General features: G+C 37.5%; 1 protein-coding gene across 1 annotated transcript; it reads left to right on the top strand.

The window, feature by feature from the left end:
• Positions 1 to 6,345: 6,345 nt before the first annotated feature.
• LOC108668921 (UDP-glucuronosyltransferase 2B33) lies at positions 6,346 to 12,366 on the top strand. Its single transcript, XM_018156181.1, has 9 exons — positions 6,346 to 7,192; positions 7,834 to 7,912; positions 8,263 to 8,350; positions 9,311 to 9,423; positions 9,790 to 9,954; positions 10,149 to 10,322; positions 10,537 to 10,750; positions 11,003 to 11,222; positions 11,720 to 12,366. Exons 1-9 carry the CDS (start codon positions 6,465 to 6,467, stop codon positions 12,000 to 12,002), a joined length of 2,064 nt encoding a protein of 687 aa, XP_018011670.1. The 5' UTR covers positions 6,346 to 6,464; the 3' UTR covers positions 12,003 to 12,366.
• Positions 12,367 to 13,919: the final 1,553 nt, after the last annotated feature.

Below are 13,919 nucleotides of genomic sequence, written 5' to 3'. Positions count from 1 at the left end.
CAGGGTCAACTACAAATTTCACGCACCAAATATCCTTTACCTCATGACATGGAGCTTGACCAGATTCTTGATCATTGAGCCGCCTCTCCTTAGTATAAATTTAATATCGATCGCATTTGCCTATGCAATTTATACTATGGGTTATCCGACATCTGTGCCTTGTGAACGCAGGTTAACAAGACAACAATTTTTTTTATTATTGCCGTTATCATGTAGGTTGCGGCTGGGAACGTATTTATTCTCATAAGCAACGGGTTAAATAGCTGCTATACGCTGTCTAGTTGCAAAGCAGAAACTTATTGCTTTGCAGCCCTGAAAAAAATCGCTACTGTTAAAACTTTCAGAGCTCTGGAGTAGTAAAGAAATTATTCATCACGAAAAAATATCACGAGAGCAAATTCGTCAATTTTCTGATTCGTCTTCAATAATCTGAAGGCCACATGACCGTTTTTACTGACGAGTGAATAATTCACGATTACCTCTATAATTCTCGAAATAAAATGTGTTCAAGATGATTTTGATGAGATTCTATATCTATGAAAATGTAGTTTGGTAACCTGAAGAAAAATAAGGAACGGGAGTTGTCCGGGCCAGGCTCTCGAACCTCAGCAACAAGGACGACTTGCCTACCGGGGCTGAAGGCGGCTTTCCAGGCTGGCCTGGGACTGCTACGTCCGAAACAAATTCTGAGGCTCACATTTATTCCGAAGCTCGTATCAACATAATGTAAACCGAGGAAAATTTTATTATCATTTTTTTCATAACAAGATCCAATGCAAAATTTTAGTAGAGCATATCATCTATACGTTTCTTTGGTTACATCACGCACTGATCCGCATGAAATTACTTGTATCTATTGCTGCTGTTTTGATGTGTGCAACAATAGCGCCACACCAAAAACAACCGTAGCTCCTACCATGTACGGTGCAGGTGCGACGAAAGGAAAGCCGTTACACGCAAGGCTCTTCGTAATTACCGGCAAGGATAAGAAACTTGAAAAAACGCGAGTCGTTCCTAGTTCTTCTCCAGACTCAGTTCCGCGTGGCTAGGCGTGCACCGCCTAGATAATGACGAGCTGCGTTTACTTCTCTAGTATTGTGCAAGACATCGGGTTCGTAAGACTAACGAAGAGGGGAGGAATATATGTGCATCGTGTTTAATTTATAATAGTCCATATTATTGCGCCAAGTTCGATGGTTCTTAAGTGAGTTAAAAAATTTGTTAATCAAATGACGGTTAATACAATGTCTGACATAAGTGTCGTATGGAACGTTTGAAACTTCTATTTATCAAGGGAATGAGGGCCATATTTGATGTGAATCATTCACAATCGATTGAAAATTAAATGATGATGACGGCAGGAATTTACTTCGTCCCAAAGCATTTTCATGTATTTTTATTATAGGTATTGTTCGTACTTGCTCACGAATGTAAACGATTTCACGTAAGACTCATGGTGCGCGGAAGTACACCCCTGACTTTACTACCATGAATAAGTGTATGTTTCTTCTAGGCAACCTCGTACTCATCCTTGAAGGATAACTGCCGAGGGATTGTGACACCGATATATTCTTGCTCGCACCACCTGGACCGCGATTCACGAGTACATCTCAATTCTCAGCGCGGGCTCAGTCGGGCGTCGAGCGTGCGGTTGGGAACATGTACCTGGATGGCGTCATAGGAGGCTAGTGGTTGCTGTCATATTTAAACTAAGTAATACACATACATATATTTAGTTCAACAATGGTTGCTACGATGATTATTGGGACAATCAAATACAAGACTTGGTTTTTTTAAAGAAGCTTTCGTGCATTTTATTCCTTATAACCAGCATAGGCCTAATTTTAGAATTAATTCGCTCGGTTTCAAAGTTCATTAATGCCCTGTTTCACTAACTGTTTTACAATAATTTTAAAAAAGTAGCAGATGTCGTCAACAAAACAAAAACTACAATTTCATTTCAATCTATTATTTTCACTGAATTTTTGAGGTTTGCAAGATTGGCACGAAATAGGACAAAAAATAAAGTGTTATTTTCTGTTTCCTATTTTAGGTGATGGTTGTTATAGTATGTTTGATCAAATCAGCACGAGTACTGTACGTTATTCTGCAGTAAAAAAATTTTTTTTCATGTTTTTGTTACACACACATGTTTGTTGTTTTTTTTTTTTTTTTTTTGTCTTTCTATTACTGAAATTTTAGTGCTACGATGCTAGACAATAACTTTAGTAAATATTCAGCTCATATTATTAATACCTTTAGATGCCGCCATCATATAAAACTTTTTAAAAATGCGAAATATAACAATGCAGATATGAAGGTAATGCAAATTTTCTGCGTAAACACCGCACAGAACATCAAACTTCATTTCACTTGAGACCTAAATAGAGCATTTTTTATTATTAACAATTAATTTTCATGTTAGATCAATTGTCTTGAAAAGATATTGTGCGCCGTTTTGTGAGGAAAAACGCAGTCCAGTTTGGAACCGACGTAAACTTTCATAATGAACGCAAATACTTTTTTCAGACTGTCAGCTGCTTAACTGCTAAACTACGCTTCAAGTACCTAGTCGCGAATTATGATTGGGTTCTCATGCCAAATATTACTTTTCTCTAGGATGTGTACCGTAAAAGTTTTGTGTTTTTTATCAGTACTTAGTTCCGATTTATGAGTATCAAGCAACGTTGATGTTATATTCTCGGAATTAAGTCAAAATTTATTCACAAAGTAAATAAATTAGGCCTGGTAAACCTGTAAGTTGTAGGAAAATTATGCCCGTTATACCTTTTGGGCCAGAAGTTCTTCTGGCACGAGTTCAAATAATGTGACGGAGCAGTAATTCGTCGGCATGTAGTTGACGATGAACCAAAGAACGGGCTTTTTCAAATTCAGTCTAAGTCTAATCAATCATAATGCTGGGACCTATGCAACCCTTTGGTACCTCTACGTAAAACAGGGTCACCATTACCAATTGTAGTTCTCCTTGAGGAACTCGCTCATAAAATTAGTCGATTATAGTTTTTGCATTACCCGTATTACAATAGAGGCCAAAGGGGCAGCATAGCTTTCTTTACTCGCGTTCTTCTAAGATCGATATATGTTGCTTTTAAACAACAGTATTAACTCTCGTTAATTGCTTAGTCTTTGGCCACTGTTTGATCTTTTCTTGCGTCAGAATACAGGCCATATATATCATGAGACTGATCAAAATCCATTTACGAAGGTCTCTGCAATGTCTAATAGCCACTTGATTATTTTTAACGATCGAACACAAATACGGAATCAGTTTCCGAACATTTTTCTTCCGCTTCTTAAGATGAAGCACTAAATTCTGATGCTCATTCAGAAACAACTGCGATAGATTTAATTCAAAAAGTACTTTTTTTACCACTTTCGCCAGTCTCTTCCGTTAGTATTTATTTTTTGCAGTTTGTTCGATTTTTTTCTGTTTGAAAAACACTATCACTTCAATTAACTAAGTCTCTGTACTTAAAAAAATTATGAATGCATAAATTCCTGCAATAGAAAGAAATAATCATCATAGAATCGCAGCAAGTGACTGCATGAGCAGCAAATGTTTCTTTGTATATCAATTGATGGCTCATGAAATATTGCTCTCAAATATCTTCACTTTTGCCTATTCCTACCTAAATATCTTTGCAACATTATTCTATCTAATGATATTGCTAGTCATTGCATTTATCGATATTATAGCAGAAAATCGCATTGAAAGTAATTCTTTTAATACTTCAGCAGCTCGGCAGCACCTCATGATATCGTTAAAGTAAAAATAAAATACTTTAAAAAAACTTTTTAGAAAAACACGTTTTTCTTGTGGACTAAAAAGTAGAAAATAAATTATGGCTCAACGCGAATTTTGGAAATTTGATGGTGAACGTACAGCCCGACCCACGTTTTTTGGGGCGAGCCATAATTTATTTTCTACTTTTTAGTCCACAAGAAAAACGTGTTTTTAAAAAAGTTTTTTTAGGTAATTTATTTTCTACTTTTTAGTCCACAAGAAAAACGTGTTTTTTTTTAAAGTTTTTTGAAGTATTTTATTTTCTCCTTTTTAGTCCGTTGCTACACATGAAAAACGTTGTTGCGAGCCAATTTACTTGCCTTGACGTACGTATCGATGATGCGCAGCGTCAGCGCCTGCTCGTCTATAACGTCAGTGCCCGTACGTCATACTATATATATATATATATATATTATATATACTTTACTCAATTAAGCTAATTTAGGTCTCTAACTGCTAGTTTTTATGATTATATATAAAATTGTTAGGCGAAAATAGCCTGCATGCCGAATTTCAGATCTCTAGAGCAATCAGAAGTGGGCTAATTTTCGTTGTCAATGTTAACAACAAACAAACAAACGCGAACCTGAGTAAAGAAAAACGTGTTAATTACTTTCAACACATGAAATATTCTACGACGTAGTATCATAAAATTTCTATTAAAACCCATTCTGAGGAAAAAATGTTTCGCTCTACCTCCTGGCAAGTCTCAAGTCGGACCAATTAACTAAACTATATTTTTGTGAATTCGAGAAGCAGTGAATTCATTCGAAAATCGTGGTCGTAGTAATATTCTAAGACCAAGGTAATCAGGAGAGGTTCTTAAACCAATTGGCTCTTTACGAACGTTATTCTTCATTTTATGAAAATATTGAAGAGAAAAATTATCATGCGATATCTAGTTAAGTTACACAATCAGCCACAAATTCGTGATGTATCTTTTAACAGTTATTGTCGGACCAGCAATTATTTAACTACCAATAAGCATCTCAGTCGTCAGTCTCACTACTGCACTCAACCAGCTAGCCTACAGTAAAAATGATGGATACACGGAAAATGCTCATTTTAAGCTAAAATTTTTAAGGGTAATGATGTTCATAATGATCGCGTTAATCTCACCAAAATTTGTATGTAAATTGACATCCCGCGGACATCAGCCATTTTGTCAGTAAATGTCAGTAAATTTGTCAGTAAATCGTCGAACATATGACAGTTTCAACTAACATTTTATAAATAACACTGTAAAAACATGACCTGAAATAAATTAAATTGTTTCTTCTTATGTTCTAGAAAGTAACAACGCAAGAGAAATTAATAACATACCAGGTAAACGATGTCTATATCTTTGCTGCTTACCTACGCAAGACGACAGCTGCTACGGTAATGAAAGTTGATGGTCCAATTGTCATGTTCTCCCCAAACGGTTGTGGGACTTTACAAGGGACAACTGGCGTGTTGCATGTGAACTCATATACACAAATGTTCTTTCATAAAGTCTTCCAAAAAAGGAAGACACTTTTACAAAATATTTTTTTTCCGTAAATCGGAAATTTTATTGTTTGTTGTTTTCTAATTACAAAAAGAAATTAAAACGTAAATTATTTTAGCATAACAAAAAATTCCATAACTTCTACCTGAAGTTTCCATTTCAACCTATTCTACCATTCCAATTCCTAATTCGTCAATAGGAAAAATTCTAGTTTCTTTCATATGTATTGACTTGTGCAATTTACAACAGCATCACGTAAGGACTTTTATGAAATGAGACTGTAAATTTCGTGAAGACGTCCAATAATATTGCAACTTTAATGATACAAAGAAGCAAATCAACGCGTTCAATGACCGTGAGTTAAATACATTTACAACTTATGAAAAAGAAGATAATATTCACATAATTTTGGAATTTGCATTACAATCTGTATTATGAGGACATTTAGTCGTTATCATTTCAACAAAAACAATGTCCTTCAGTGCGACATCTGACGTAAATAGGTGCGTGACAACCGAGTCTTGACGACTTCCATGTTGACAACAAAGAAGCGTTGCGCTGACGCACGCTAGTTCGTCCTCAACTGCAACAGCGTGACGAGAAAGTAGGGACAGCCCGGGGAGGAAAACAAAGTAGACTCTGTCGTAACACTGTTTCTGGAGGAAGGCAATAATTATACAGTTGAATGCTTTCAGTTTTCAGTTTCAAGTTTCAGAAGCAAAAATCGTTCAAGAAGCAGGAGTATTGCATTCAAACGAAAAAACATTGCGCATGACAGGAATTAGATACGGTGTTTTCGCTAATATTTATATACAATTTGTATCCATTTAAAGTATATATAAACATTCAAGTTAACTCATTAAATCATAATAGCCCCGTCCAAAAATTTTTGGTAGGTTTGTAGAAACTTTTCACTTTTCTTGGCAGAAATTTGCCGAGAAACTCATATACTGCTAATATTGTAAATTAATGCCTGCGAATCATGAGTCGTAGTTACACTCAGATTATATTCGCATATTGCACGAATTTGTACAGTGACCATATATTACAGAGCCCCGCTGACCCCGGAGTAAAATTTATATGGCAAGACTCTTTTTAAATATTACCGTACTTAAAGTTAAAAAATTTTGCCAAGGTAAGAAGTAATTAGTTGAGAATCTGGATGGCAACATGAACTTGGTGCTATTTTTTGCCCTGGCCCAAATATGTTATTTGGCGCCTTTGTCTGACACAACTTCAAAATTCACAACACACTTAAAGCACAGCAGCTTTTCGATATTCCCTCTCCATCCTGCTGAAAATTTTCTATGTCAGGACCAAAAACGCTCGCATTATTCAGCTGCATGTGTCACTCGAAAGAAATGGATCGTAAATTGCAGGGAAGAACCGCACCAGTCAAACAAATCGTCTGCAAAGTCGCATCGCAAAACAGACACACGTGCAAGTCAGCTTTTCAGAAGTGGATCCGAAACTGCCGGTAATCAGACGGAATTATTTTCTGAAAACGTACAAAGATTGCATTCTCACCAAGATCGCGTACTCCCGAACGCTGAGTCATCTCACGGATCAAGGTTGAATACTGGAGCTAGAATTTTAATTCTTCATCCAATTTACGCTGGTAGTCACGAAGTAGTTCTTCGTCGTCTAGGTGAGGAATTGGTTCGAAGAGGGTATTCCGTCACCCAGCTGAAGTGGAAAAGCGACCATGCTCCTATTGACGAACGAAGACACGCATCGTCTAAGTTTAATGTTGAGCGAGCACACAAATGGAAAGTAACGCACAACCTGACGACTCCTGGAGATCAACTACACGAACATGACGAGGAATTTCGAGGGACCTCTGAAGATTGCAAGTTCATGGATATCATTACGGTCAGCCCTGACAATGAAGACTTGAGGTGAGCCAATGCAAATCATGACTCATTTTGATGTCAAGCGAATTTATTAATAGTTCGTTCCGTGGCAGATTATATTCAGGAAACTGATTATTCAAGAAGAGGTAATGAATGTTTTCCTCATACTTTTCGAATGTATTATTGCTTTCCGGATATGAATGCTTTGCTCCTGATTCATTTGCCGTTATCTGATTATTCGATTTTTGATATACCTAAAATGCACTAAAAATGGTGTTCGCATCTTCTGACTTTGATACGAGGATTTTTGTTCCGCTGTGCGACAAAAGCATATTGAAATGACATCAAACATTCAAGAGCATTTAATGCCTAAATATTTATAAAAGTCTAAGACATCTAATCGCCATATATTTCAATATTGTTTTACTAAGCGCGTGCTTAGTAGCACGATGCCTTATACGATGCTTCTCCGTATTTATTTCCTGCTTCTCATAAATAGCTTTCATAATATTTAAGCAATTATGAGGAAATCTTTGCGTTGACACTTTAGATTTGTGTATTTTCGGACTTCGTGGGGTGTATTAATTCAAAACAAATTTGTTTAGTTATAAGGCCATTGAACGAATTTTGATTTATGGTTATTGCAGGCATATAGATTCTTTTTATTAATTATATGCAATCCCCAGATACCCGTACATGCGGCGGGACGGCGCCCTCCAGCCTCCTACTCGTCTCCTGTGGCACACAGAGCGTTCCATCCTCAATGTTAGGGAAACAATAATCGGCGTGAAAATTCGAATTTTTGTCTTCAACTGTAAATAGGTCTTAAATGCTTCACCTATTATTATATCATATTTTAGTGATAACAAAAATCAAACAATATATCTGTGTTACAAGATGTCATGAAATTTGGGATGTTATCTAAAAATACTCAGAATGAAGTTGAACAATGCCAACAGTATATGATAAACGTCAAATTAGTAAATCGTAATATGGCTTTAACTATTCTAACTATCACGGACAAATAACTAACACTTATAATTTGCTACCTAAATTTGATTTCACTGGCGTTCACCGTTAAATATTTAATATATTCAGCGACTTTCTCAGCGCAGGTGCCGACTGATGTGTTTGGCCTCATTGACGCCCATTGCTCCACCCTGTTGGGCGATGCAGAACTCATATCCACCCTAAACACAACCGGTAAACCTATGATGGAACCAACGTTTCTCATACAATTCCTATTCTTGGCGTCTTCTATTAATGTACAATAAGGTTGTTTTGTATCGTTAATTGATGTCCAACCACAAACCCCGTAATTAAATGTTAATCTGTGTGAAATGTAAACCGGCATTGAAAGCGTCTTAAATCGCTACTCGTGCTTTGGTGGAGCTCTGTCACCGGAGGGACGCGTGTTTTTATCACTCGGATGAGAAAATGGACACACGCAAGCGCATGCATGTTATCTCGCTTCCGTGATAGCAGGAACTGTAGCGCAATCGAACGAAATTACAGAGAAATCGCTCTAATGACACCAAAACCAGAATTTGAGCACGACATCGGATTTTGCTCGGGAGAATGTGCTTCCTGTTTCCGAAACTTGGTGACTACTTTTGGAATGATTGGTTTGAGCTTAAGTCGTTAGCCGTGAATTTCTTGCATACTTATTCTTTAATACATTTTTCGTGTACAAATATTGACTAATTTTATTATGGAAATCATCGTATATCATCTGTTATGTTTTCAAGAAGCCTTCGTCGCTAATAATGGCGGAGACGTGCACTAAAGCTGAATCTAGGTATAATAACATGAAACTATCTCGGTGCGTCACTCAAGAAAAATTTTCGATCATGAGCAATGTCATGGAAACATCATCCGTATGTTGACTTATCACGTCGGGTTAACTTAATTCAGGGTGAACCTGATATCTGGGTTAACTTGCTATGCCGAGTCCCCATGCTTTATGAACATCCAGATTCAATTTACGACTTGGCCTAACAGCGCCTATGTTAACCTACTGCTTTTTTCTCTCAAGAACTTAACCCAACTTTTTGACCTCGGTTAATTCAAGATGTGTACGAAAAAAAACTTATTTAATCGATGATTGGTGGCGAATGCCAGTAAGTTCTCTAAATAAATCATGCAAAATTCAATACTTCCCAGGATACACTGTAGCGCTTGTAGACCTCATCGCCAACGAGTGTTCGTTAGCGCTGGCCAGGCTGCTGGGCCTGCCGGTCGTGGGCTACTGGGGCTTCCCCCTGCAGGGTGGAGAGGTAATCATTCATATATTCTTTTAATTTTCTGGTTAATTTATGTATTCTGATATCTGCTAGTTAATCTTTTCTTAATCTATAATTATGTCTCCTAGTTTGGCTGTTTTATCTATGCCGCTTCATAAGTTTTACAAAATAGTTTTGTTTGACTGCAGTTGCTTTTTAGGATTCTTGCTAACAATTTTAATTAGTTGCTATAATGATTTGATAAAAAAAAATCATTACTCTTTTGCCCCTGTATCAAGGAACAAACAGTCATAAACAGCGAATGATTACATTTTGCCTTTCGATAATTAAATGAGATATTGATGTCCTCAATACTTTGATCAATGATCACTTGCAATACCTAATCTATAATATTTGAAGGCACGCCGTGTGGGCATGTCCCAGCTACCGTCAGTGGTGCCGGCAATGATGACAGAAGCGGGCTTCCGCATGAACTTTTTCGAGCGAGTGCACAACTTCGTCTTCTCTCTATTGGATGAGCTTCTTGTTACATACCATCTCTCTGTAACCGACCACTGGATCAAAGTAAGAAAATTCTCGGAGATTTGGACAGACATGTTTGTACCCAAGACAAACTAACCTACATTATGCAATGAAAAATTATCATGCGGGTTCAACAAAATGTTACAATATTGGTTCGTGGCATACAATACCAAATGAGTGACGTCGTTATCATTGTGAATAAACAACTCTCAGTTATTTTTCGATTTTATATACAGAAGTTGCATCCATATTTGCCGTCGTCGAGCCGCCTACTCTCCGAGGTAGACACTTTAATGGTGAGCGTCAGCTGGCACGTCGACTACGCCAAACACTTGCCTCCTCACGTGCACTACATCGGCTGCCTCACGTGCACCAAAGAGTTCTTTCTCGATCAGGAAATGCTGGATTGGGTGAGGAATCATTATTTATCGTTTTGTCCCGTTGTATTCTTTACCGTAAAACTTTCTATTTGCTACAAAAGTTGATCATACTCAACCCTGTAGAGATGAGATGACCAATTTAATAGTAGACATTTTTTAGAGTTCTGCGTGGCATACCTCTTACTCTAACTTATGATTTGTTTATTTGCGTAGTATGGATTTTCATTGGTTAATTCAATCCCAGGTTGAAGGTTCAGGCGAAGCGGGCGTCATTGTTTTCTCGTTTGGACTCACCGGTTTTAGTTCGAGTGTCGTGCCGGAATCTTTCCGAGATGGGGCATTGCGTGCCCTAGCACAGCTGCCCCAGAGGATCGTTCTTCATTTTGACCCTGCGCAGCTGCAAACTCTGCCCCCAAATGTCCTTGCCAGGACCAATATTCCTCAGCAAGATCTCTTGGGTATTGTCGAATATATGTGGTGTTCAAACCATCGTTCAATTATAATATAATTTTTTTTTGTTCTTCCATATGTTTGATATTCCCGTCACGTCTATCTATTTCTTGTTGAAATTCTTCCTACGGTTATCTCACTCTACTTATACATTTATATCTTGTTATATTGATTGGCATTTTAATTAGGCAGTTTCTTGGTTTTTAACTATATTGTTTATACTGAAAGCATTTCAATGAATGAGTACATTTTATGCCTAGCGCATCCCGCCACAAAGTTGTTCGTGAGTCACTGCGGAATGAACAGCGTTAACGAGGCGGTGTACCACGCCACGCCTCTCCTGTGCGTGCCCAATTTTGCGGACCAGGGGGACATCGCCCGCCGAGTTCTGGACCGCGGATTGGGACTTCGTCTCGCCAAGGAGGACCTGACTCAGGACACCCTCTATGAGATGATTAACCGAGTGATCCAGGACAATAAGTGAGACTCTGATCAATAACTAATTAACGAGCTACTGGCTTGTGCCTAGCTATAAGAAGAGATGTTGTCCTGTAGTTTTCAAATTTCATTCAGATCTTGTTCATCATTTGATTAATTTTTGAAGTGAAATATATTGAAACCACAATATTTTCGGATACGCGTTAATTTCTTTAAGTCAGTGACCCCTTATTCGCTTCTCGTAAAAAGCTGACGATTCGTCTTTATATCTAAGTTAGCTATTCAGGCAGGGCGTATATCAGGTTTGTTAATAAAATGCAAATGCAATCTCCCGAATTGTTTTCAGTCCAGCAGTTTATTGAAATATTGGTAAGGCCCATGAATAGAATAATTTGAGAATTTTAAACGTATTTTTTTTCGAACAAAACGTCCGCTTGAAATAAAATACCGCGATTGGATTTTTCTAAAGACTGACGAAAACCTAGAATGCTAACGTTTTCATCAATCGAAATTGACGTAGTCCATAATCTATGTTGCAGATTCAATGAATCGGTCACCAGGACATCGCAAATGTGGCAGTCAGAGGAGTCGGGCACTGACGCTGCAGTTAGGCTCATCCTGAGCTTGCATCGCTTCGGACCGTTCAAGCACATCCAGCCACCCGGCACACATTTGAATATTTTGCAGTATTATTGCCTTGATGTTATAGGCTTTATTCTGGTTATGGCCGTAGGCATTTTGATGATATTAAGTGAATTATTATGTCATTTATACAGATTGGCTAACAGCCAAAGGAAAAAAGGTTCAGATAAGCTCGACTGATTCAACTCCAAGTTTGTATAGTGATAGTTCAGGCAGCAGTTTTTCCCGTATTATTTCTTGGGTAACAAAATAGTTTGGTGTTCATACAGCAATTTTGCTCATTTAAATTCGATTCGTGTTCTAAATCTCTGTCGTTCAGTATATAAATAAATATAGTTTTTCAATTATGTTGGCTCAGTATAGAGATGTACAAATTATCGAATGTTGAACGAAAGCATCACTACTAACTAGAAGAGATGATCATTTTAATGTATAGTTGACATTTCTAGATCGATGATTTTTATACACTGAGGTAAATTCCGTGAACATAGCAGAGTCAACAGGGAGCGCAGCCGTGCACCACCAATTTTGTGCACCAATAAGCCCTGAATCGAACGCCTTGGATCTCTCCTGACCTACACCAACCAGCCGTGCACCACTCGACTTTGTCCTCTTCCGGCCTTGACCACCACCTGCCGTGCACCACCAGGCCGCGGATCGAATATGACTTCCAGGCATCGTTAAATTACGTAATTTTACGTTCACCGCATCTGAGGTTAGGTTTCAGATAGCATAGTTCTGTTCCAAAATTTATCGTCATTCGACAAGTGGCCGTTCGACCGAGGGCTGGTTCGACCCACGGCCTAGATACGGACGGCTTGAAGTGTTGAAGGCTACGTTCCGGTAGGCAGGAATCATGATGGTCCATTACATCTAGGGCAGTTGTGGTCTTCGGCAGGCGACCCGAGTCAACATTATTGGATGGTGCAATTATGTTCACTCTACTGATGTTTTCTGCATAGCAATGAGATTTGCTGCTCCCTTCCCAGCAACATAAGGCAAAGTTGATACTTTTATTGTGCTTCTTAAATGATGTTATTTCCAATCCTTATATCTCGATTGCTCGAACACTTTGGGAGAAATTTTTTATTGCTCGTATTTCACACATCATGACACATGACTCTCTAAAATCAAAACCGATTTTGCCCTTGTTAAAAATGAAGCTAAATTATCTCCAAGGCAATTGCATAGTAACAAAACTAAAGTTAGAACTTAATTTTAATGAATATTTTTTCGAACAAAATAAATCATTATTTATTTTTTTTGGTAGATGCAAAGTTGTTTTAAATTTTATTTCCCCTTTCTTATTGGGTTTTATTTCATATAACAGTTGAGTAATTTATTGCAACGGATTATACGCAAACGCATGTTTCCACACTCATCAATCCGTATGGTAGAAATTTCTTGGCTAGTTATGACCGCAAACCTAGATTTATTTTAAATAAAATGCTTCACAGAATAACTTTATAAACTTTCATTTATGTTTTCTTTTAGTTTCTTATCGTAAAGTTTTTTTTCGTTCGGTTAAGTTTTCTATTCATGTTCTAGGAGAAACTTAACCTATTTAAAAAGTGACAAATAGTTTATGCACATCCCGTTAATTGACGAGATAGGAATTATGGTAATTGTAGTAAGAAAGTCAATTTGTTTTTATGCCATCAATTTAATGATGTATTTTTTAACAAGGCTAATCTCACTTACTCATCAAATAAATAGCGTATTGAATACTTCTATTTTTTCATTTTGCTCCCCAAACGCTGTTCCGTTTAGTCTTTTACACCAACAATTTTACGGGCACCTATTGAAGTGAATTTTGGCCAGCTAAGGGAAGGGCCGAATATAAATGCGAGACAGCCCATATTACCAAGTATATAGGAAATTTTTACCAATTGAGCAATTTCCGAGTTTCGCTCATACCCTCGGCCTCATGATCCATTCTATTTACGGAATTTTTGATTATGATCATAGCCATTTGAACGTATTACTATGTTTTAGATCCGATTATCTAGTATCTGTATGCACACCATTATGATCCATCGACGACTAGAGAACTGGATAGTGATTAGGAAATGCATTTTCCTTCCAAAACAGAGGAGT

Source organism: Hyalella azteca, unplaced genomic scaffold (assembly GCF_000764305.2).
Source record: "Hyalella azteca isolate HAZT.00-mixed unplaced genomic scaffold, Hazt_2.0.2 contig5386, whole genome shotgun sequence".
Taxonomy (NCBI): Eukaryota; Metazoa; Arthropoda; class Malacostraca; order Amphipoda; family Hyalellidae; genus Hyalella; species Hyalella azteca.
The sequence above is the reverse complement of the archived record's forward strand: the minus strand, read 5'-3'. Positions and strand labels throughout refer to the sequence as shown.

What these genes read in the sequence shown, in the direction of transcription:
- LOC108668921 (XM_018156181.1), top strand. Translation starts at nt 6,465, where the DNA reads ATGAACTTGGTGCTATTTTTTGCCCTGGCCCAAATATGTTATTTGGCG. An exon ending in TCCCCCTGCAGGGTGGAGAG is followed by an intron (nt 9,424 to 9,789) that starts GTAATCATTCAT and finishes TAATATTTGAAG; the next exon opens with GCACGCCGTGTGGGCATGTC. An exon ending in TCCTCAGCAAGATCTCTTGG is followed by an intron (nt 10,751 to 11,002) that starts GTATTGTCGAAT and finishes TTTTATGCCTAG; the next exon opens with CGCATCCCGCCACAAAGTTG.